This window comes from Mizuhopecten yessoensis, unplaced genomic scaffold (genome assembly GCF_002113885.1).
Source record: "Mizuhopecten yessoensis strain PY_sf001 unplaced genomic scaffold, ASM211388v2 scaffold6647, whole genome shotgun sequence".
Classification (NCBI taxonomy): Eukaryota; Metazoa; Mollusca; class Bivalvia; order Pectinida; family Pectinidae; genus Mizuhopecten; species Mizuhopecten yessoensis.
In genome coordinates this window covers 796,183-821,350 of record NW_018406654.1, presented here as the reverse complement: position 1 = coordinate 821,350, position 25,168 = coordinate 796,183, and the positions used below count along the sequence as shown (strand labels likewise).

General features: G+C 39.3%; 2 protein-coding genes across 2 annotated transcripts; one reads left to right on the top strand and one right to left on the bottom strand.

The window, feature by feature from the left end:
- The first annotated feature begins 2,530 nt into the window (after window positions 1-2,530).
- Window positions 2,531-10,140, top strand: LOC110452372 (sodium-dependent glucose transporter 1B-like). The gene is made up of 3 exons (XM_021500850.1): window positions 2,531-2,893; window positions 7,819-8,104; window positions 9,047-10,140. Exons 1-3 carry the CDS (start codon window positions 2,531-2,533, stop codon window positions 10,138-10,140), a joined length of 1,743 nt encoding a protein of 580 aa, XP_021356525.1.
- An 8,958-nt stretch (window positions 10,141-19,098) lies between these two features.
- On the bottom strand, window positions 19,099-24,788 carry LOC110452389 (sodium-dependent glucose transporter 1A-like). Its single transcript, XM_021500889.1, has 3 exons — window positions 24,627-24,788; window positions 21,140-21,425; window positions 19,099-20,371 (listed from the first exon to the last, which is right to left on the bottom strand). The coding sequence occupies exons 1-3, from the start codon at window positions 24,753-24,755 to the stop codon at window positions 19,233-19,235; spliced, it is 1,554 nt and encodes a 517-aa protein (XP_021356564.1). The 5' UTR covers window positions 24,756-24,788; the 3' UTR covers window positions 19,099-19,232.
- Between the last annotated feature and the right edge of the window lie 380 nt (window positions 24,789-25,168).

The window sequence follows — 25,168 nt, the reverse complement described above, 5'->3', positions numbered from 1 at the left end:
GCAATTGGATCAGTGTCATTGTGGTACATTTTGTCCGTGTGTGTTGATGGTGTGGTACATTTTGTCCCTATGTGTTGATGGTGTGGTACATTTTGTCCGTGTGTGTTGATGGTGTGGTACATTTTGTCCATGTGTGTTGATGGTGTGATACATTTTGTCCGCGTGTGTTGATGGTGTGGTACATTTTGTCCATGTGTGTTTTCACTGAGGTATATTTTGCTCTTGCCCGTTAACGCTGTGACACATTTCGTCCGTGTGTTGATGGTGAGCTACATTTTGTCCGTGTGTGTTTACACTGAGGTATATTTTGCTCTTGCCCGTTAACGCTGTGACACATTTCGTCCGTGTGTTGATGGTGAGCTACATTTTGTCCGTGTGTGTTTACACTGTGGTATATTTTGCTCTTGTGTGTTGACGCTGTGACACATTTCGTCCGTGTGTTGATGGTGAGCTACATTTTGTCCGTGTGTGTTTACACTGAGGGATATTTTGCTCTTGTGTGTTGACGCTGTGACACATTTCGTCCGTGTGTTGATGGTGTGCTACATTTTGTCCGTGTGTGTTGATGGTGTGGTATATTTTGTCCGTGTGTTGATGGTGTGCTACATTTTGTCCGCGTGTGTTGATGGTGTGTTACATTTTGTCCGCGTGTGTTGATGGTGTTACATTTTGTCCGTGTGTTGATGGTGTGCTACATTTTGTCTGCGTGTGTTGATGGTGTGTTACATTTTGTCCGTGTGTGTTGATGGGGTGCTACATTTTGTCCGAGTGTGTTGATGGTGTAGTACATTTTGTCCATGTGCGTTTACTCTGAGGTATATTTTGCCCTTGTGTGTTAACGCTGCGGCACATTTCGTCCGTGTGTTGAGGGTGTGGTACATTTTGTCCGGGTGTGTTGATGGGGTGGTACATTTTGTCAATGTGTGTTTACACTGAGATATATTTTGCTCTTGGGTGTTAACGCTGTGACATGTTGATGGTGTTACATTTTGTCCATGCGTGTTTACACTGAGGTAAATTTTGCTCTTGTGGGTTAACGCTGTGGCACGTTTCGTCCGTGTGTTGATGGTGTGGTACATTTTGTCCGTGTGTGTTGATGGTGTGGTACAATTTTGTCCGTGTGTGTTGATGGTGTGGTACATTTTGTCCGTGTGGTACAGGTTGGTAAGTATGGATTTTGAACAATTCTTTTAACACAACCAATTAGATTTTCTATGTGATGTTTCGATGACTTCACTATAACATTTATCAGACAAATGACCAGTGAAGCGTATGCACACAAAGTACTTTGTTGTCAAGCCATTCCCTCTACAATTCAAAATCTTTGACCACGCTCAACAATATAATAATACAGAATCAAATGGATATATAATATATGGGCAATTCTTTTGAGTGATGGAGGGAGTGTGTGTATATAAGTGAGTGCCAGATTGAGTAGGAGTATACGTGTGAGTAGTTATATTTGTTTCAAGTAGCCCAACAATAAGTTAAGATTTATTCTGTACATATTGTATATTCTGTTGTGTAGTCGGTTGCTGCCCTCTGTGTCAGGACCAATCCGAGGAGCTCACTAAACCAGTCTGGTGGTCCATGTGATATATGGGGACGAGGCCGTTACCTATGTCTACCATGTTCCATGCTGGCCATCTGTAGATTCACGGAGGGGGCAGAGACTGACTAGGGAACAAAATCACTACATTGGGTATAGAATGAAAATGGCCTCGGGCTCCACGTGGTGACCCAGAATCAACTTGCTAACTATAAATCTCCTCTTATATCTTACATCCTATGTTCTTCATCATGGCATCCATCTGCACTCTCAAGTAGATTTATTCTCTAGTTGTAACTCCAATTATATGTGAATGAAATCCTTCAAGTTAAAATCCTGCTAAGCCTATGATCGTCTGCCTGAACCATGCCATTTTTTAATAGCAATCAAGGTAACAGAGATGCTTTACTGATCTGTATCATAATCCACTGTGGTGTAGGGGAGAGAACTCCCATAACGAATACATGACTGAAATAGCTTAAATCAACGAGTCACTGCGTGGGAGCTCTGGTCGATGACTTCTGTTGTAGATGTAGAAAAAAACTTTTAAATCATTTCACAATAAATATATTATAATATACATTGTCCATTCCATAGGAGAGGGCTTGTATAGGCATTACGCCTGTTGCCCAATTCCTTTTGAAATTTGTATAAGATGCAATATTCAATAAAAAAAATTGTGAAATGAAATGCACACAAAGGTGTAAAATGTGTATGATTGTTTCATTGGTTACAATGGTTCCAGATGATAAGCAGACATTCTTGGACCGCTAGTGGCTAAATCGGAACACCGTGAAAAGAATTCGAAACATCTAGCGGAAGCTATGTCTACCATCATGATTCAGGAAGACGAAGAATTCATTTCACATGATGTTGTCTCTCTCTTTACCAATACACCCATTGACCATTTATAATCATTCGGAAACGCTTAGAATTAGACAGATCCAGACGCAAAAACACGAACTATATATTCAGGACATCATGGATTTGCTTGATTTTGTGCTGAAAACAACATATTTTAGTTTCCGAAATATCATCTATAAACAATGCTTCGGCACTGCTTTGGGTAGTCCAGTGTCTCCCAATGTGGCCAATCTGTTCATGGAACATCTGGAGCAAGAAGCAATAGCCACTGCCCCCATAGAATGCAAGCCTAACTTATGGAAACGATATGTTGACGACATACTTGAGTTAATTAAGAATGGGGCACAGAAGGATTTGACCTTACATATCAACACAATAGATGCCGCTAACAACATCACATTGTTATGCGAAGAAGAAACCAATGGCACAATGCCCTTCCTAGACACTCTATTGGTAAAGAAAGGAGACGGAACCGTGAAGGTATTGGTCTATAGAAAAAAAAGACCCATACGGACCAATATACCTAAACTTCAAATATCACCATCCTTTGAACCAGAACTTAAGCGTCGTACGCACATTGCTCAACAGATGTTATACAATAGTCACAGAACAACAGGACAAAACACAAGGGCAGAATCACATCGCTAGGGTAATGAGGGCATGTGCATATCCAGAATGGGCTATAAAACGTATACAAAAACAGTGTCAAAGAAAGGGGAAGAACAAAAAAAGGCCAGTCAAGGATAAGAATAAAACCAAAGGTCAAGTGGTCATTCCGTATATAAAGGGTATATCCGAAACCATATATATAGCGGTTATGGCAAAGCAATAGCCATGAAGCCCCACAAGACGCTTCGCAATATCTTAGAGAACCCCGAGGATCAAACACCCCAACAAAACGTAGCAGAATACAAAATCGGATGCAAAAACTGCAAAGCATCGTATATTAAAAAGACTGGAAGACAATACCTAAGTAGGTAGGAAATTAATCAGATCAGAAAGGAAGCAGTCGGAGTCCCAGATAAATAAATCGGCAATCACAGACCATGCCACACAGAAAAATCATGTGATTGACTGGGATAACTCCAAAGTTTTGGACAGACAGAGCAATATGTTAAAGCGGCAGATAAAGGAAGCAATCTAGATACGCCGCAGTGGGCCAGGTCTAAATCGAGACGAGGGGGCTCAAAGACTCTCGCACATCTATGACCAAGTATTAAACAAAGCGTAGCTGAATCGGGTCATGTCGGTACATATATAACAACTATTGTGCATGGGCTTACAGCGTAGCCGAATCGACATCGATTTTTGTGGACAACTCGTACACATTTTACACCTTTGTGTGCTTATACTTCACTGGTCATTTGTCTGATGAAGGTGACAGTGTACATATCGTACAAATCAACGAAACGTCACATGGAATTTTGTATTGGTTGTGTAAAAAGGATTTCTCAAAATTTGTTCATGTGTGTTTACACTGACGTATATTCTGTTCTTGAGTGCTAACGCTGTGGTCTATCTTGTCCATGTGTGTTGATGGTGTGGTATATTGTATCCATGTGTGTTTACACTGTGATACATTTTGTCCATGTGTGTTTACACTGTGATACATTTTGTCCATGTGTGTTGATGGTGTGGTATATTGTATCCATGTGTGTTTACACTGTGATACATTTTGTCCATGTGTGTTAACGCTGTGACACATATTGTATCCATGTGTGTTTACACTGTGATACATTTTGTCCATGTGTGTTGATGGTGTGGTATATTGTATCCATGTGTGTTTACACTGTGATACATTTTGTCCATGTGTGTTTACACTGTGATACATTTTGTCCATGTGTGTTGATGGTGTGGTATATTGTATTTATGTGTGTTTACACTGTGATACATTTTGTCCATGTGTGTTTACACTGTGATACATTTTGTCAATGTGTGATGACGCTGTGATACATTTTGTCCATGTGTGTTTACACTGTGATACATTTTGTCCATGTGTGATGACGCTGTGATACATTTTGTCCATGTGTGATGACGCTGTGATACATTTTGTCCATGTGTGATAACGCTGTGATACATTTTGTCCATGTGTGATGACGCTGTGACACATTTTGTCCATGTGTGATGACGCTGTGACACATTTTGTCCATGTGTGATAACGCTGTGACACATTTTGTCCATGTGTGATAACGCTGTGACACATTTTGTCCATGTGTGATGACGCTGTGATACATTTTGTCCATGTGTGATAACGCTGTGACACATTTTGTCCATGTGTGATAACGATGTGATACATTTTGTCCATGTGTGTTGACGCTATGATACATTTTGTCCATGTGTGATGAAGCTGTGATACATTTTGTCCATGTGTGATGACGCTGTGATACATTTTGTTTATGTGTGATAACGCTGTGACACATTTTTTCCATGTGTGATAACGCTGTGATACATTTTGTCCATGTGTGATGACGCTGTGATACATTTTGTCCATGTGTGATGACGCTGTGATACATTTTGTCCATGTGTGATGACGCTGTGATACATTTTGTCCATGTGTGATGACGCTGTGATACATTTTGTCCATGTGTGATGACGCTGTGATACATTTTGTCCATGTGTGATGACGCTGTGATACATTTTGTCCATGTGTGATGACGCTGTGATACATTTTGTCCATGTGTGATGACGCTGTGATACATTTTGTCCATGTGTGATGACGCTGTGATACATTTTGTCCATGTGTGATGACGCTGTGATACATTTTGTCCATGTGTGATGACGCTGTGATACATTTTGTCCATGTGTGATGACGCTGTGATACATTTTGTCCATGTGTGATGACGCTGTGATACATTTTGTCCATGTGTGATGACGCTGTGATACATTTTGTCCATGTGTGATGACGCTGTGATACATTTTGTCCATGTGTGATGACGCTGTGATACATTTTGTCCATGTGTGATGACGCTGTGATACATTTTGTCCATGTGTGATGACGCTGTGATACATTTTGTCCATGTGTGATGACGCTGTGATACATTTTGTCCATGTGTGATGACGCTGTGATACATTTTGTCCATGTGTGATGACGCTGTGATACATTTTGTCCATGTGTGATGACGCTGTGATACATTTTGTCCATGTGTGATGACGCTGTGATACATTTTGTCCATGTGTGATGACGCTGTGATACATTTTGTCCATGTGTGATGACGCTGTGATACATTTTGTCCATGTGTGATGACGCTGTGATACATTTTGTCCATGTGTGATGACGCTGTGATACATTTTGTCCATGTGTGATGACGCTGTGATACATTTTGTCCATGTGTGATGACGCTGTGATACATTTTGTCCATGTGTGATGACGCTGTGATACATTTTGTCCATGTGTGATGACGCTGTGATACATTTTGTCCATGTGTGATGACGCTGTGATACATTTTGTCCATGTGTGATGACGCTGTGATACATTTTGTCCATGTGTGATGACGCTGTGATACATTTTGTCCATGTGTGATGACGCTGTGATACATTTTGTCCATGTGTGATGACGCTGTGATACATTTTGTCCATGTGTGATGACGCTGTGATACATTTTGTCCATGTGTGATGACGCTGTGATACATTTTGTCCATGTGTGATGACGCTGTGATACATTTTGTCCATGTGTGATGACGCTGTGATACATTTTGTCCATGTGTGATGACGCTGTGATACATTTTGTCCATGTGTGATGACGCTGTGATACATTTTGTCCATGTGTGATGACGCTGTGATACATTTTGTCCATGTGTGATGACGCTGTGATACATTTTGTCCATGTGTGATGACGCTGTGATACATTTTGTCCATGTGTGATGACGCTGTGATACATTTTGTCCATGTGTGATGACGCTGTGATACATTTTGTCCATGTGTGATAACGCTGTGACACATTTTGTCCATGTGTGATGACGCTGTGATACATTTTGTCCATGTGTGATGACGCTGTGATACATTTTGTCCATGTGTGATGACGCTGTGATACATTTTGTCCATGTGTGATGACGCTGTGATACATTTTGTCCATGTGTGATGACGCTGTGATACATTTTGTCCATGTGTGATGACGCTGTGATACATTTTGTCCATGTGTGATGACGCTGTGATACATTTTGTCCATGTGTGATGACGCTGTGATACATTTTGTCCATGTGTGATGACGCTGTGATACATTTTGTCCATGTGTGATAACGCTGTGATACATTTTGTCCATGTGTGTTGACGCTGTTGTACATTTTGTCCATGTGTGATGACGCTGTGATACACTTATTTAATTTGTGTTGACACTGGTATGTTTTTTCTGACCTTTCGTATTTACGCTGTTATACATTTTGTCCATGTGCATTGACTTTGTATATTTTATTATGCGATGCAAGTTTGTTTTCTTTTTTCCTTCTAACAAAAATGCTGTGCCATAGTGTAATGGTTTGACATTACTCATCTTCCTGGAAGAAAAGAGTAAAATGGTTTCATATGTATTGATATCATAATTATAGATAAATATTGCAAATAATTTTCAGTTGTTGCACTATTTCGAGAATATGCCACGTATGACAAGATATTACATTCCTAAAAGAATCATGGTATTAAAAAAGTACTACCGAAAACATAAAAAGTTGCAATAATAAACTATTAAAAATACACTTTTTCGAAGTTACAGCATAAATAAGATAGTGTAATTTGGATCATATTTATCCATTACTAAATATTTAAGGATTCTCTATCCTCATATGTACATTAAATGCAATATTGATATTTTCTGATAGTTTCTAAGATATCTAGCACCACTGACGGTACCCATGCATGTGACGTCATCACTCACTGTGAGACGTCAACCTGGTAACGAAAAAAAAAATTAAGATGTATTTTTTTTAATTCAATTGAAAACTTCTGACAAAAAAAACCCCGGCAAAATGAAAACAATTTAATAATAGAACTACTTACCGCGCTCCACATAATAACAGAGTAATCAGGTTGACAATTTGCTGATGTGTATTCATACGCCAACTGGAAAGTTCATTGAAAAAATAACCTTTAAAATGATAAGTAGCTATATTGAGTTCAAGTTCAGTAGAAATGTAAATGTAATGTAATATCAGTGTTAAGACCCTCGAAATCTCACTTTTCATGGTTAAAGTACATTGAATGGGCTTTTTTTACAAAATATAATTTTTCATTTTTTCCATGAAAGCGAAATGTTTTCAGTCGTTTAGTATATTTTTAGCACTGCGTGCACAAATATCCTTCAGCTCTCTTAACTTATTACATTTGCAATCATTTTGCAATCTTTTGAAATGTTGGTGAATTCAATTTATTGTTTAATCTTTTAATTTCTTTATTTCACTTTTTTAATTACACAGGGATGGATCGTTGCGCAGACTGACACAGCTCTATTGGAACTTCAAAGAATCACATCCGTCAGTTTAGAGGAGTCCTCTCTATTTATGACAGTCTGGGGGTTCGGATATCTGGCCGGCTCGTTTCTCTGTGGGGCTGTGTACGACCGTCTCAACAAATTCCTCTCTCAGTTTGTCTCCTTGATCCTGATCGCCATATGTCTTACCGTCATACCTTGGTGTTACAATCATATTGTTATGAATACGGCACACGCCGTGTTAGGTTGTTTACTTGGATTCTTAGATACAGGTAATTGTTGTTTTAGGATTTGGACCAGATGGTAAATAGAGGATCTTGCATAAGTGTCCATGTCATATTGAATTTATTTTACGAGTTTAATAATCTCAGTATGGCACGGACAGGAATAAAATATCTTATTTACAAAATAGCCTTCATAGTTAGAAAAACAAACTGCACACACAAATATTTGTTAACAGCTGACTTTCTAAAGGTACAGAAACTTAGTTCTCCGATCAAAGTATTGTCGTTATGTGCAGTGCAAAGAATTTTTAAAACAATACACAGTTTTTCGAAAATTATAACGACAAATTAAACATTTCAAATTCGTTTCAATAACAGTTAATGTATCTTGTGGTATAGTAGATAAAAGTAGTACCCGTTGTGGCGTAGGAATATGTTCCATTAGGATTTATTACACGTGTGTAATACCATGTTTTATGACATGGCCGTATGACATAGTAAAATGGGTCAGTTATGAGATTTTTTCCTACTGATGTATAGACAGAAAAACGTAGAATAATCCGAATAAACTGTGAAGTAGTATTCTGCTGGAACATTATGATTAAGATATAAAGCTTAAAGGCAAAACTAAAATGTATATATACAGCTCAAAATATGTATTATTTTTATCCATAACAACAGCAGTATTTTTTTATGGATGGCGCACTGATTATTTTTGAAAAATTGCCTTTTATACGCCGGTCTTGCGTTATTTATGGCATGGGAGAAACGTGCCAATTGACATTGACCTTATTGCGTTCATAGCTCCATGATGGCAACATATTCTGGTGTAGTTTGTTTAAAGAGACATGCAAGGTATATAATTAATATTTAGGTGCAAATCAGTAAATTTTACTTTGCTAGGCTTTCTGCGCCGACTTATCCAATTTATCAATAGGCGTTTTATAGACACATATTGTATACTTACTGACATTTGTATTGGTGTTTCAGTCGTTATCGCAGAGATGCTTGCCATCTGGGGGAATGGAGCACGCAGTTTTATGCAAGCATTGCATTTTGGATATGCTGTTGGCGGAATTATCTCCCCTGCGATAATAGCACAGTTTACAACTGCTCAACAACTCGTACCAACGATGCCTTTAGCTTATGACGCTACTCCCAAATACGGAAGTGATAACTTGTCAATGACTTCCGGTTCAAATATGACGCTCAAATCTCATGTCGAGTCATCTCATGTTGAATACCAAGCGTTGATTGTTACTCAGCATCGTATTTCAACACCCGTTCCATTTTATGTTAGTTCTCCAATTTTTATACCATACGTCATTTCCGCTTGCGTTTGCGCGCTCATTGGATTATCCTACTTAGTGATAGCCTTGGTAATTCATCATGATCTTTACACTGAACGAGCTGGATCGAATATGACGTCATCTAAACATATGTCTACTTGCTGGAGAATTGCCGTCTTGATCAACATGGGAATGATGGCAGGCATTTACGTGGGTATTGAGGACGCCATTTCTGCGTTTCTGACAGTATACTGTGTCACTTATTTGGAGTGGTCAGTTTCGGACGGAACCTATATTCTGTCATTATTCAACGGATGCTTCGCCCTCGGATTACTTCTCGCCATTCTGTGGGTCTCGTATATAAACCCAAAGGACGTTTTAGGGTTTATTTGTGTGTTAGTTTCTGCAATGCTATTCGGCATGGTATGGTCTGGTCTAACGTATTCAGACATCGGTATCTGGATTTCGGTGGCATTAACCGGATTTTGTATGGCCGTTATCTTTCCGGCGATTTTCACATGGATGGAGGAGGATTTCTTTCCAGTGACAGGCAAAATTGCATCTTATTTCAACGCAATGGGAGCGGCTGGAGCAACAGTAAGCCCGATTGTCATCGGAACGCTGATGGACCGATACACCAAGATGTGGTTTGCTTACACTCTGCTAGCCGGGTCGTGTGTATTAGTGGTGACATATACAGCCGGCTTGATACTATCCCGATGCAGCAGGTTAAACAGGCGAAAATACGTATATCATAAACTGCAACCAATTATGGTTGTAAAAGATTGCGAGTAATTTCTATAAGTTATCACTCTTTACGACAGTTACCACACTCGATACTCGAGGAGTAGCGTTCTCCTATATTCCCTGCACCCATGTGACATGTAAAGACGAAATCGAATCTTATGTATGCCCTTTTACATTCTCTACAATCCTACAACATGTCAAGACGAATTTGAAGCCTACCCTGGAACATGTCAAGACGAAATCGAAGCCTATGAATGCGCTCTTACATTCTCTGCGCCCCTGGAACATGTCAAGACTAAATCGAAGCATGTATGTGCGCTATTACATTCTCTGCGCCCCTGGAACATGTCAAGACCAAATTGAAGCCTATGCATGCGCTCTTAAATTCTCTGCTACTTTAGCACATGTCAAGACTAAATCGAAGCCTATATATGCGCTATTTCATTATCTGCGACCCTGGAACATGTCAAGACTAAATCGAAGCCTGTATGTGCGCTATTACATTCTCTGCGCCCCTGGAACATGTCAAGACAAACTTGAAGCCTATGTATGCGCTCTTACATTATCTGGGCCCTGGAACAGGTCAAGACTAAATCGAAACCTATGTATGCGCTCTTACATTATCTGCACACCTGGAAAATGTCAAGACGAATTTGAAGACAATGGATGCGCTCTTAAATTCTCAGTAATTCTGGAACATGTCAAGACGAACTTGAAGACTATGGATGCGCTATTACATTAACACAACTATGTATGATTTGATGCACACATTATTCATAATAGGATTTACACACCTAGTTTCACTCGCACACAAAATATACGTTCTATACACAAAACAAACATGTACAATGTCCCTACATCAAAAAATAAATAAAGATCAATTCATAGGCGTTGATTATCATATATTGTCATTTAAACACTTGCTATGCATCATATATTTCTGCACATATGTAAATTTATTAACAGTAGCTGCTTCCTGTAAATGTATTCCGTATTTGCGTATTGCAGAGTTATCTTCTGTTGAGAGCAGGTATTGATTGTTACGTCATTGGTTAGTTTTAGAAAATTACGTCGTTTTCTCAAAAATTGATGACGTTACTCTCACAAACAAATGACGTAACAACAATACCTGCTCTCAAGAGAAGATAAATCTGCAATACGCAAATACGGAATATCACCATATAATAACAAATCAGTTGTAGGTTTATTTGTTGTTAGTTATTACAGTTAACAGTTTGGAGCAGAAACCAGTTTTCATATGAAAATCAAATATAACGGTTAACGCCATGTGACATGGCGCGACAAAGCATTACTATCATAACAAAAAGGGGCTATCGCCATGTGACCAAATACTGTCACAATGATGACCGATTACTGCCACGCATGTAATTAAACAACTCAAATACCATATCACTGATTCATGATGTTTAACAAAATAAACCTTCATATTATCTTCAGAGCAAATTAAAAATCAAAAAACATATGTATTCAAATACAATATATTTAAAAGCATAAAGCAAAAAAAAATACTGGTGATGGTTATCACACATCTAAATACATATTAATTTTATCCTGATATCTAACATAACCTAATGCATCAAGTATGACAGATGGTGTACATACGTTCACAAAATACAGTAACAGGGAAACAACTCTAAGAGCTTTAAAGTTCCCAACCGCTGCCAGTACATACCCACAATGATAGTTAACTTAATTGAGCAGAACACTGCAAAACTGATTATAAGTCTGTATATATCAATACATACATAACATTTGCAATTTCAACCGTTCTCGACACAATGTGCTCTTGGCCAAACACAAACGCGAAAGATGGCGACCACGAGGCCTGATACTGCTGCATCAGTTATCATGAAAATCTCGCTGTATTACATATTTGGAATAATTTGCATGATTCATATGCTGCAAAATTGTGACAGATACCTTGATAATCATATCTAAACTATTGTCAAACCCTGGTAATACATTTGAATTCACTTAAATGAAAAAAGGAGTAGAGCGTCAACTTTCAATGTATTTTCATTTTTTCAGAACATCATGGAATACCGAGGCGCATGCGCCAACTCTAACCTTTTCCGGCACTCAGAGTCTCTTCCCACTTATTCCGTCTTTGCGTATTGCAGAGTTATCTTCCCTTGGGAGCAGGTATTGATAGTTACGTCACTTGTTTGTGAGAGTAACGTCATAATGTTTTGAGAAAACGACGTAATTTTCTCCTAATTGACCTAGGGTAACAGAAATACCATGATCTGGTTCAATTATCTCAATCAAACTAGACGCAAGTCTAAATACATTACAGCTAATACATACCATGTTATCTCATTCGACATTAAAGTATTTTTTTGTTTTAAACATAGTTTATTGTAATTTATATACAAAGGGAGTTGGGCACAAGTTTTACAACATATATTAAATATTATATTAAAGTCTTTACAATAGCAAAGTCCAAACATTCTTCACAAATGTTGGTCTCGACTCAAATAGATCAAAGCAGTAAAAAACTAAAACCTAGTTCATCCTCGGAACATATTATGGAACTCCAAATGTGTCGTAAGTCAGCATTTGTGGCGGTCTCGTCCGACGACGGGGCCTTTCGAGACCACTTCAATCAGATGTCACATCACCATGTCCTACACCTGGTGGTCATTATACTCGTTCTCTACCGTTTCCACGTAGGTGCCTTCTGACAGTCTAATCCAAACTCAACCTTCCCTCAAAGTAATTTCGTTAACCAGGGGGTTACATGCATATAGGCGCGGTTAGAATTGCGAATGCATACTAATATTAAATGTTGATTTAGTTCTTAACTGCTTGTTTTTCATTGGCCATGTATGTCAAGTTTATCAGTTATCAGTCAAAACATTTCCTTCGGACCTAGGACCGATCAGACGCACTGCTCTCCATGACCGTTCGTCTGGTTGATCAGAACTTCGAGAACTTAGATTTGACTGTTGACTAATAAGTGATGATAAATCAACTGAATGATATTGTCGGTCTTATTGTGTGCTACAGTTATACAGTAGACAAAACGAAACTAAGGGGAGGCTACTGTATATACAAAACAAGCCATTCGGATTGATATGTCTCAGCCTGTGTCCCGCTTTGACCATCAATGCACATATCAGAACAACTAACTACCAAGTAAAAACTTAATGTTGACGCAGCCGCCGCCGAAAAAGCAACACCTTAGTCTCGCTTCCGCTGCTTCGTGGCGGCGAGACAAAACAGACTGCCATGGGATAGAAAAATTTACATGTGGAAATATAGTTTGAAATAAGATCATAATGCCTTCAATTATTTCATAAATACAGATTGAATCTTCTAGTGTAGGAAACGCTTAATAAGTGACAAAGTTAAATAATTAACACATCGTCAAAACGCTAAAATGAAATACATGTACGAGGGGCATTCAATAACACTGTAAATAATGGCAGAAATATCAAGTATGTTGCATATAAATAATAATAATATACAACATTTGATATAGCTAGAATAGGTCAATCTTAAGCGCTTCACAGTACAAAAATATACAATTTACACAATCAATACAATTAGCATATACATTAATCAATGCAATTGTGAGAAATTCAAAGAGCTGCCTTATCAGACGCTATTTACCTTCCTTTGTCACCTGACTAATATCTCCCTATGTGTGTATGCCTGAGTGTGTGCTGGAGATGTATAGTTTTATCTTTAGCAGACAGAAAGGCACTTTTGCAACCGTGCTATCATTGACGTTAACGATGCACGGTAGTCTTCACTTTGTTTACTGGCGAGACAATGGAAGATTGCACTACCGAGAACACTCCCAAAGACACTACCGAGAACACTCCCAAAGACACTACCGAGAACACTCCCAAAGACACTACCGAGAATACTACCAAAGACACTACCGAGAATACTCTCAAAGACACTACCGAGAACTCTCTCAAAGACACTACCGAGAACACTCCCAAAGACACTACCGAGAACACTCCCAAAGACACTACCGAGAACACTCCCAAAGACACTACCGAGAACACTCCCAAAGACACTACCGAGAACACTCCCAAAGACACTACCGAGAACACTCCCAAAGACACTACCGAGAACACTCCCAAAGACACTACCGAGAACACTCCCAAAGACACTACCGAGAACACTCCCAAAGACACTACCGAGAACACTCCCAAAGACACTACCGAGAACACTCCCAAAGACACTACCGAGAACACTCCCAAAGACACTACCGAGAACACTCCCAAAGACACTACCGAGAACACTCCCAAAGACACTACCGAGAACACTCCCAAAGACACTACCGAGAACACTCCCAAAGACACTACCGAGAACACTCCCAAAGACACTACCGAGAACACTCCCAAAGACACTACCGAGAACACTCCCAAAGACACTACCGAGAACACTCCCAAAGACACTACCGAGAACACTCCCAAAGACACTACCGAGAACACTCCCAAAGACACTACCGAGAACACTCCCAAAGACACTACCGAGAACACTCCCAAAGACACTACCGAGAACACTCCCAAAGACACTACCGAGAACACTCCCAAAGACACTACCGAGAACACTCCCAAAGACACTACCGAGAACACTCCCAAAGACACTACCGAGAACACTCCCAAAGACACTACCGAGAACACTCCCAAAGACACTACCGAGAACACTCCCAAAGACACTACCGAGAACACTCCCAAAGACACTACCGAGAACACTCCCAAAGACACTACCGAGAACACTCCCAAAGACACTACCGAGAACACTCCCAAAGACACTACCGAGAACACTCCCAAAGACACTACCGAGAACACTCCCAAAGACACTACCGAGAACACTCCCAAAGACACTACCGAGAACACTCCCAAAGACACTACCGAGAACACTCCCAAAGACACTACCGAGAACACTCCCAAAGACACTACCGAGAACACTCCCAAAGACACTACCGAGAACACTCCCAAAGACACTACCGAGAACACTCCCAAAGACACTACCGAGAACACTCCCAAAGACACTACCGAGAACACTCCCAAAGACACTACCGAGAACACTCCCAAAGACACTACCGAGAACACTCCCAAAGACACTACCGAGAACACTCCCAAAGACACTACCGAGAACACTCCCAAAGACACTACCGAGAACACTCCCAAAGACACTACCGAGAACACTCCCAAAGACACTACCGAGAACACTCCCAAAGACACTACCGAGAACACTCCCAAAGACACTACCGAGAACACTCCCAAAGACACTACCGAGAACACTCCCAAAGACACTACCGAGAACACTCCCAAAGACACTACCGAGAACACTCCCAAAGACACTACCGAGAACACTCCCAAAGACACTACCGAGAACACTCCCAAAGACACTACCGAGAACACTCCCAAAGACACTACCGAGAACACTCCCAAAGACACTACCGAGAACACTCCCAAAGACACTACCGAGAACACTCCCAAAGACACTACCGAGAACACTCCCAAAGACACTACCGAGAACACTCCCAAAGACACTACCGAGAACACTCCCAAAGACACTACCGAGAACACTCCCAAAGACACTACCGAGAACACTCCCAAAGACACTACCGAGAACACTCCCAAAGACACTACCGAGAACACTCCCAAAGACACTACCGAGAACACTCCCAAAGACACTACCGAGAACACTCCCAAAGACACTACCGAGAACACTCCCAAAGACACTACCGAGAACACTCCCAAAGACACTACCGAGAACACTCCCAAAGACACTACCGAGAACACTCCCAAAGACACTACCGAGAACACTCCCAAAGACACTACCGAGAACACTCCCAAAGACACTACCGAGAACACTCCCAAAGACACTACCGAGAACACTCCCAAAGACACTACCGAGAACACTCCCAAAGACACTACCGAGAACACTCCCAAAGACACTACCGAGAACACTCCCAAAGACACTACCGAGAACACTCCCAAAGACACTACCGAGAACACTCCCAAAGACACTACCGAGAACACTCCCAAAGACACTACCGAGAACACTCCCAAAGACACTACCGAGAACACTCCCAAAGACACTACCGAGAACACTCCCAAAGACACTACCGAGAACACTCCCAAAGACACTACCGAGAACACTCCCAAAGACACTACCGAGAACACTCCCAAAGACACTACCGAGAACACTCCCAAAGACACTACCGAGAACACTCCCAAAGACACTACCGAGAACACTCCCAAAGACACTACCGAGAACACTCCCAAAGACACTACCGAGAACACTCCCAAAGACACTACCGAGAACACTCCCAAAGACACTACCGAGAACACTCCCAAAGACACTACCGAGAACACTCCCAAAGACACTACCGAGAACACTCCCAAAGACACTACCGAGAACACTCCCAAAGACACTACCGAGAACACTCCCAAAGACACTACCGAGAACACTCCCAAAGACACTACCGAGAACACTCCCAAAGACACTACCGAGAACACTCCCAAAGACACTACCGAGAACACTCCCAAAGACACTACCGAGAACACTCCCAAAGACACTACCGAGAACACTCCCAAAGACACTACCGAGAACACTCCCAAAGACACTACCGAGAACACTCCCAAAGACACTACCGAGAATACTCCCAAAGACACTACCGAGAACACTCCCAAAGACACTACCGAGAACACTCCCAAAGACATAAATCGAGGTTCTTATGTACCACTTTATCACAACCTAGTTCGTAGTTCGTCTCAAAGCGGTTCACAAATTATTATCCGTGGTTATAGGGCCTTTGCAACCAGCCAATATCTTTCTCAACTACCTGGGGAGCATACAGCCAGTGCTGCCATTTCGGCGCTCACGGTTAGCATTCAATAATTCTAGCACTGTCCAACCACGCTCTCATTTACAGCTGAGTAGAATGGAACAGATACAACACAGAGCCGTGCCGTGACTCGAACCCGCAACCCTTCGGTCACAAGCCCGTCGTCCTACCAGTAGACTACCGTGCCCCCATACCGGTCCTCAGAGCATTTTCGTGGATAAAGGAAACAGTTAGAAGCCACAGGGACCTCAATCTGGTGAATAATGTGGATGGTTAATCTCTGCTACTTTCTTTTAATTTCGAAAACACCTGTACAATATTGATTTTGTGATATGAAGCTTTTTCGAAAGATGATGAAATGTTGCACGTGTATTGTTCTTTCAATGTTTTTGCAGCCTGCAAAGGCGCTTATCTATTTTATTGGCGGACGGGAGCCGTGTGGTGACAGAATTTATTGAACGGCCCTCGTATGAGATTTAAAACGACACAAAATATAATAACAGGGGCTAGGGAAATACTATACAAAATGTAGCCAATGAGCAGAAAAACAACTCGCTACATGTACAGGTGTGTTCACAATCCATCTGGAAAGGCTGGATGCCTCCCTTTACAACGGAATCAATTTATTTTGGATCAGTCGCAGTTGTAAAGTGGACAAGAAGTCATTTTAGAGAGATATTTATTGGATTTCCATTTAATACATTTTTTACAATATGTGTGTACACCAAAAAACCTCCACAATTAAAAAGATGAAATGTTGTAAACATTTTAAACATCATTTGACAAAGAGACATGAACTTCGATTCTGAAAATCTTCAATACTTGTGTTTCTAATAAAAAGCCTTTACATTAACGGTTAAAAAATCACGTTCTTGATTTTCTGATTGAAATAGTTTAATCTGTGTAAATCTGTACATGTACATTGTATATTTTCGCGATAATCCGCTCAACGCGATAAACGAGAACAATTCAACACCGCGAAAAATTTCACTTTCACAGTATATAGACAGATCAATCGTGAAATATTAGTCATCTGAGAATTTTACTTAAAGCTGTACATTGTATTATTTGAGACGACCTGCAAAGACTTATATGTACATTGACAAAAATAGCAATCACTCCGTAACCATATCAGTTGCACAAAACGTCATAGTACAGTAGATTTCTCTTAATATCACTTCCCATTTGTCAGAGAAAAACATGATATTAACAGAAACATGACATTAACAGAATACATATTTTCTGACGTTTTTCAGCCCTCAAAACCGGAAGTGAATTTAGTCAAATGCCTAAGTGATGTGGCTCTACGAAGAAGATTGATATTTTGTAACTAACCTTGTTCTTTACTCTAGTTGAAATATAGATATAAGTAAATAAGTATAGAAATAAATAAATTATTTGTATTTCATTTCAGTATGCAGTTACATTTCATATAGTTAGTAGCAAAATGACGATCAGTACGATCGTAATTATGATTGTTTACTGCAGTCTGCAGTAGTGATGTAGGCATACAAGTGTTTGGCGGGTATTCTGCATCAAAATCAATTGTAAACATGAGACTTGGTAAATATTTACCTTTTTCTTGATATATATACTGTTCTTTCGCTAGTAACATCTTTTTATAGGTTAATTTCTTTAGATATTTGCTGCAAGTGTGTAATCGAAGATAGTACACATGTTATAATTAATTGAAAGAATACATCACACTTGGCATTAGAAAAGTTTACAGATGTTAGACTGTCCTAGCTCCCCCAACCACAGGTGAATATCATGGTAACAAGTATGTACAATGTAAGTCAACCTATTGTTTAACAGCAAGCCAGGTGTAACCTATTGTTTGACAGTCAGCCAATTGTAAAAAATACCCTGTTAGGCCTAGGCATTGTTTACATATCGCGTCCAGGGTGTGACAGAAGTCCCCAGGGCATTTATCATGAATCATTACCACCTTGTCTTGTTGTAGTGTCTTGTCCTCCTTTCGTATAGGAGCTGTCCAGGGATCCTGGATTTTTTTGTGACAGTGGCCAAAATAAAGTGATATTAAGAGAAATCGACATAAAATCAGGTGATAATAAGAGAATTGAATTGCATAGAATATATAGCAGGAAAAACGGTGCACCAAAAAAACTTGATAATAACCGAAAAGTGACATTAAGCGACGTGATATTAGGTGAAATGTACTGTACTATGAATGCAATGAAAACCTGGTCGGTTCATATTCTGCGAGTATGAAACGACGTTGATATAGTTCTGTAATCGATGTCAGGTGAGCATGAATACATTGTTATTTTGTTCTATATTAAATAAATCTATTTTCCTGATCGGCGGGCTCGAATTGTCTCCCTTGCCGTTTTTGTGGCCGTAGTTTCCTAGACAACGCCATCCCACACATACACGTCATCAGCAAGAGGGCCGATTCTCCCATCAGTAAATATGCATACCATAGTGGGCTGTACACGTCCATTAAAGTACCGATGACGATTGGGTTGATAGTTCCGCCTAAAGCGGAAGTGATATTAAAGAAGGACGATATTTTCCCCGACACCGGTAGGAAATCTTCCTCCGTCCATGTAAACACGGTCGGGTAAATCACCGCTATGGACAACCCGGTAGCGGCAGCCGTCAGCCACATCCCAATATCGAAGTAATATACTCCACAAATCAAAATACTTGCAAACATTAACAGTAACAATACACAAAACACACTTAAAAATTTCTTTGGATTTAGATACTTGACCCATAGAACAGCTACCAGACGACCGAATCCAAAACAACCATAGAAAACAGACGTTGCATAGGACCCATCAACGCTCGACCAATCAAGACGGTTGACACAAAACGCATTTAAGAATCCGGAAAATGATTCTTCAATGGCGACATATATTCCAGCCATTAATCCAAAGTTTATAAGGACTAGTATTTTAGGAATTCTTGTAATATTCGGGGTTGAGTTTTCCTCTTTCGGTACACGCCCTGACCTTATTTTTGTAAGGTCAAAGGTGAAGTACATTACCAAGTAAGGTAATCCGATAAGTGTGCATAAACAAGCAGAAATGCTATATGCTATATAGACCTGCGAAGTGATATAAAAAGGGGCGAAAACAGTCGGGGAGTTCCGGGTAGAATTTAGCGATGTTGATATTTCGCGAAAGATGCTTTGATTGGTCGAATAAACTGTATTATTAACATAGAGCGCCGATTGGCTTGTCAAGTTACCAATCAAGTTATGATTGCCTAATATGTTTGTGATGTTAATGTAAGACGCATTGTAATTGGTTGTTGAAAATATGACGTCACGATGATGATCAAGTGTTGGCGCCAAAAACTGAGCCGTTATCACAGGGGAGATAATTCCGCCAAAAGCGTAGCCGAAATGCATCGCCTGCACGTACGAAAGTCCCTTTTCTCCCCACACTGCCAACATCTCGGCGTTTACCACTGAAATATAAAGACAAACTATGATATCACTTATTCATAACATACACATGTTCAGCGATGCACGGTGTGATATGACAATTTATCACATGAAGGCAAAATTCGACCAAAGACGTACACAGACAGTGTGCGTATTGAACTTGTCGCAACAATGCAAGACCGACTGGTTCCTTTAACAAGCCATGACTGAGTGACTGAGATAACTTAGACAAAATATACAATGCATCGCAAAGAACTATTATTATTTCGAAATTACTTTACCAAATTATTAAAACTGTAATTGTATATCATGTAAAAGTCACTGAAGTGGGTACTGGTATGTAAATAATATATGTTTCTATCTATGTATATCAATGGTACTTTTAATGTACAAATATTATTGAATCATTGCATTATCAAATATTATTGCATTATCAAATATTATTGAATCATTGCATTATTGATGACATTGTGTAATTCTTAAAGGGAAAGGGACGTTTTAAGTTGTAATAACTTGTGTCCAATTCCTTTTGAATTATTCAATTAAAAGAAGTTTAAACTAGAAGACATCAAAACAGCAGGAAAGGCAACATGGAATCCAGAGCCACGCTCGCGCTTTATGATCAATTTCAAACTGTTAATTAATCTCACTGTATTACGTCACACAGGCTTTACTTAATCCCCTGTCCCCCTCTTTGTAGAAATTCTAGAAACGGCAAACATAATGAGCTTGATATTCTATATACAATGACAACATGAGCTTTTATTCTAGTCGTAAGCATGAACTCTTACCTGAATCAATGATGCCCCCTGACAGGCCGACGAAAAAATGGGCCGTAACCATGGCGGCGTGCACGTGACACCATGGAATGATAACAAGTGCAATGGCGACAACAAGAAGGGAGATAAATTGGAATAAGAACTTGTTTATCCTCTTATACATGATACCACACAGCAGGGAGCCGGCGAAATAACCGACATTGAAAAATGTTTGATACAGGGAGGCGGCTTCCAGTGAAACGGAGGTGATCTGTTTGAGGTCGAGGAGGGCGGAGCCGATCTGGGCGAGATTCCATCCCTGTGTAGAGACAATAGAAACATAAGTTTAACCTCGATATACTTTTCTATTTATTTTTATTTTTATTTGTTCCTGTATCAATCATTTTACACAGTCATTATCATATACATTTTGCATATTTCGCATACATCAACCATACATATACTTGCATTATTGTCCGTAAGTAATCGTTGTTACACAAAAAATATGCATGTTTATGTACTTCAAATGTATATGCGTTCAGAAGTTGAGACAAATAAAAAATATTCAAGGATATACTTTATACTTTCCCATTTCTGCCTGGTCTTTCTTGCTGCATTCATGGTCAGTATATAAGCTGAATACAGATCTAAATTTCTATAGTTTCTCATATTTTTTTTACAATTTTCCCACTCAGGTTATAGTTTGTATTGTCTTCTTAATGATTTATATTTCTTAATCAATAATATTAAAAGGTTTATTCCAAGTGGTTTGACATCTTCAGTAACCCCAAATAGGAAAAATGTCAGGTTTTTTTCTATAACAATATCATACTGATTTAAGACTGAGTTGATCAGACAAGCCACAATGACTGGCTATGTATACAGTCCCAGATAAGGTGGTATATTGTTTCTGATGCTCCACTACAGAAACTGCATTCACCGCTCTCTAGCAGCTTTCATTTTAACAACATAGAGTTGGTGAAAATAAAATCTGTGAATGATTCTATATTGCAGACTTTGTAATTTTGAAACTTTTGTCTCAATCAATGGTAAAGTATATACCTGCTCCTATTTATTATTATTGAGATAAATGTATAATAGAACATGCCACCTTGCCTGGGACTTCGCTGGATTTGCTATTAATGTAGACACATTTTTTTCTGTAGAAAAACCGAGAAGTTTTTTTCGCTATTTCTGAGCTGTTTCAGATTTTCATGCATAATTGTTTCAATATTTTTCCCATACAAGTGAATAAACTCTCTTCCAGCCTCTAGGTATAGCGCTAATAAGGCTATTTTTATTCATAAAGTTCAAAGAGGTTTGATATTTTTATGCAAACTGATTATATGTCAAGAGATTACCATGAGCATCTACTAAGTCCTTAATGTAGAAAATACCCTCATGACTTAAATGTTTGAAAAATACTGGTTTTTTTGTTTATCTTTATCTTAGAGTTGAACCATAAGGGCTGAGAGAGAATATGCTCAGAGGCTGCGGGGGGGGGGGGGGGGGGGGGGCCCCGGGAAAAACCCCCCCCCCCCCCCCCCCCATATCTGTACAATTTCCTTCCTAAAATACCTAAATTTCTGTGTTTTGATACTTCAAATAGTGCAGTTTTTGTTAAGGTCCAAATCTTATCCCCTCCAAGTTTTTTTTTATATCATCTATTAATAGATATTTTCCAATCTAAACGATTGTTGACATCCAGACATTGTTTTATCCATATAAGTTTTAAAGCTTTACTGTAAGAAAAAATATCTAGACATTTTAGACCTACATCCTTCTAATCGCCCTTTAAAAGATTCCTTTTCAGTTTGTCAACTTTGCTGTCCTAGATAAAATTATAAAATAGAGACTGACTAGACAAGCAAGGACTGTTAATACTTGAACTATGATCGGAAAGGCGAAAGTTTTAATCACAGTTACCTTACCTATAATTGCAAGAATCCTAAATGGCCAGTTAGTGAGAAGTGCTTCAACTGATTGAAACTTTTCTATAAAGTTGTCTTCAAAACAGTCATCTTTTGATAAATACTAGGAAATTCCTCAAAGTTTAAATTTGCCATGGTGGTTCCATGCTATTCTATATGTCTCGTTTCAATTTCCTCACCGCAGTCCCTTTTTGCCCCAATCCCACCAGCTTGGGTTTTTTCAAAGTTTGTTCTTAAACCGGAACATCCTCCAAAGATGTCGATCAAGTACAGACCCCTCTCTAATGATTGCTTGTCAACATCCAATATTAGTGTTGAGTCATCAGCATATTGACTAACTAAAATACTGTCAAATAGCTAGTCGCGTGCCGTCAAGTTTGCTGTGTGTCCCACAGGGACCTGATAATATCGTACAGCTATATTTGGACTTAAACTAAGGTGCCCATATCCCCCTCCCTAACCCCTTCTCCCAGCATACAGCCCCTTCCTGCCAGCTTTCAGTCTCCCTCCTTGATCCCCTCCCCCATCCTGACCCCCAGTTTACAGCCAAAACATCCCCATCCCTTCCGTCCCGACCAACAGCCCACTCCTTGCCCCCCCACCCCCACCCCCACCCCCAAATGAAAATTCGAATTTCCTTCCATGGAATATTTATTCACGTTATTAATGAATTTCATTAGTTGTCAGCGTTTCAATAGAAATGGACACTATCTATTTATTTCCAATTTATCAGACCACTTTATGAGAACTGACAGCTGCCACACGTCGCCAATCTATAAAGTCATATGAAGTGTTAAAAATATACCGGTCAACTTCAAAGCACAGAATGGAGGGATTACGTGTATAGGTATGGTGTCAATAAGCGGGACGATAGATCTGTATCAAAGACATATATATCGTTTTATTCATTTTATGATAATAAGTATCATAATATCATGAATATGCAGGACTATATACAATGGTGTGCACGTTACGTTTTGTTCCCATAAGGTTCTATGTTAATAGGGTTTATTTTTGTAATATTTCCTGACACCGTTTTTCGACCCATTTTCATTAAAAAAAAAACGTGACACATGTGGTTGCGTTGACGACAATGCCATAGACACAATATCAATTGTGTCGTAAAATCGTTTTTAACAATTTATTTATCACGGTTAAAACTCAATAAACGGATTTAATATGAATATTTCCGACATAATTGATGGATTGGTATTCTAGATGTATGCAGAATTTCATCAAAATTGTGCAAAATGAAGCGAGGAAACTTATCTCAATAAATATCAATTTACGTAGAATCCAATAGGAATTCAACGGAGCATGAAAGACTTACGGCAACTGTATGTTGTGAGTTTTAAACTTACATAGCTGATAAATCTTGTGCCTGGCCCCTGTGACTTGAAAATGACAAATAATTCACCGATTTTGTATATTTAACAATGGATACCCGGTCTTAAACCATATATATGAATACCATTTCTCCTTTAGGTAGGCCTATCGTTCAGATCCGGAGAGTTTATACAGCGTTCCGACTCCAATAGGAACTATATTAGTATGGTGAACTTCTATAGTGATATATATAAACAACTTACGCAGGTAAGATACGATGCGCATAGACACACACTGTAGACGAGTTTCTGTCTGTGAATTGTCTTCGTGTTCTCATTCATGTTCCCATCAGGAGCCGAGTCAATCTTATCGTCCAGCGGATACTCTGCCATCGTGTTGTGATAGTATCACGACCACGAGGTGACACAGGTCCGATTAAAGGGGAGTAACTCTAACGTAGTTGTGGTATTTTCAACCTGAATTAAACAGTCGTGCTCAGGAAAATGTATGAATAAATATTTTAATTTAAATAAGAACTAGTTTTAAATTTATTCATTTTATGTATGTGCTATGTTAATAAATAGCCGTGCATAATACAATAGACCCAGCTACATACCAATACAAATTTGATACACGTTGTATTGATACATGGATACATAAATTTTATTCTGAAAAAAATAGGAAATTTTAATCCTTTGACATTTAAAAAATAATAATAAATAAATAAAACATATTTTAAAAATTGCGACGTTTAGATATTGATTATTTTCTGTAAAGCTGTATTTCTGCGCTTGGTTTTGCTAGT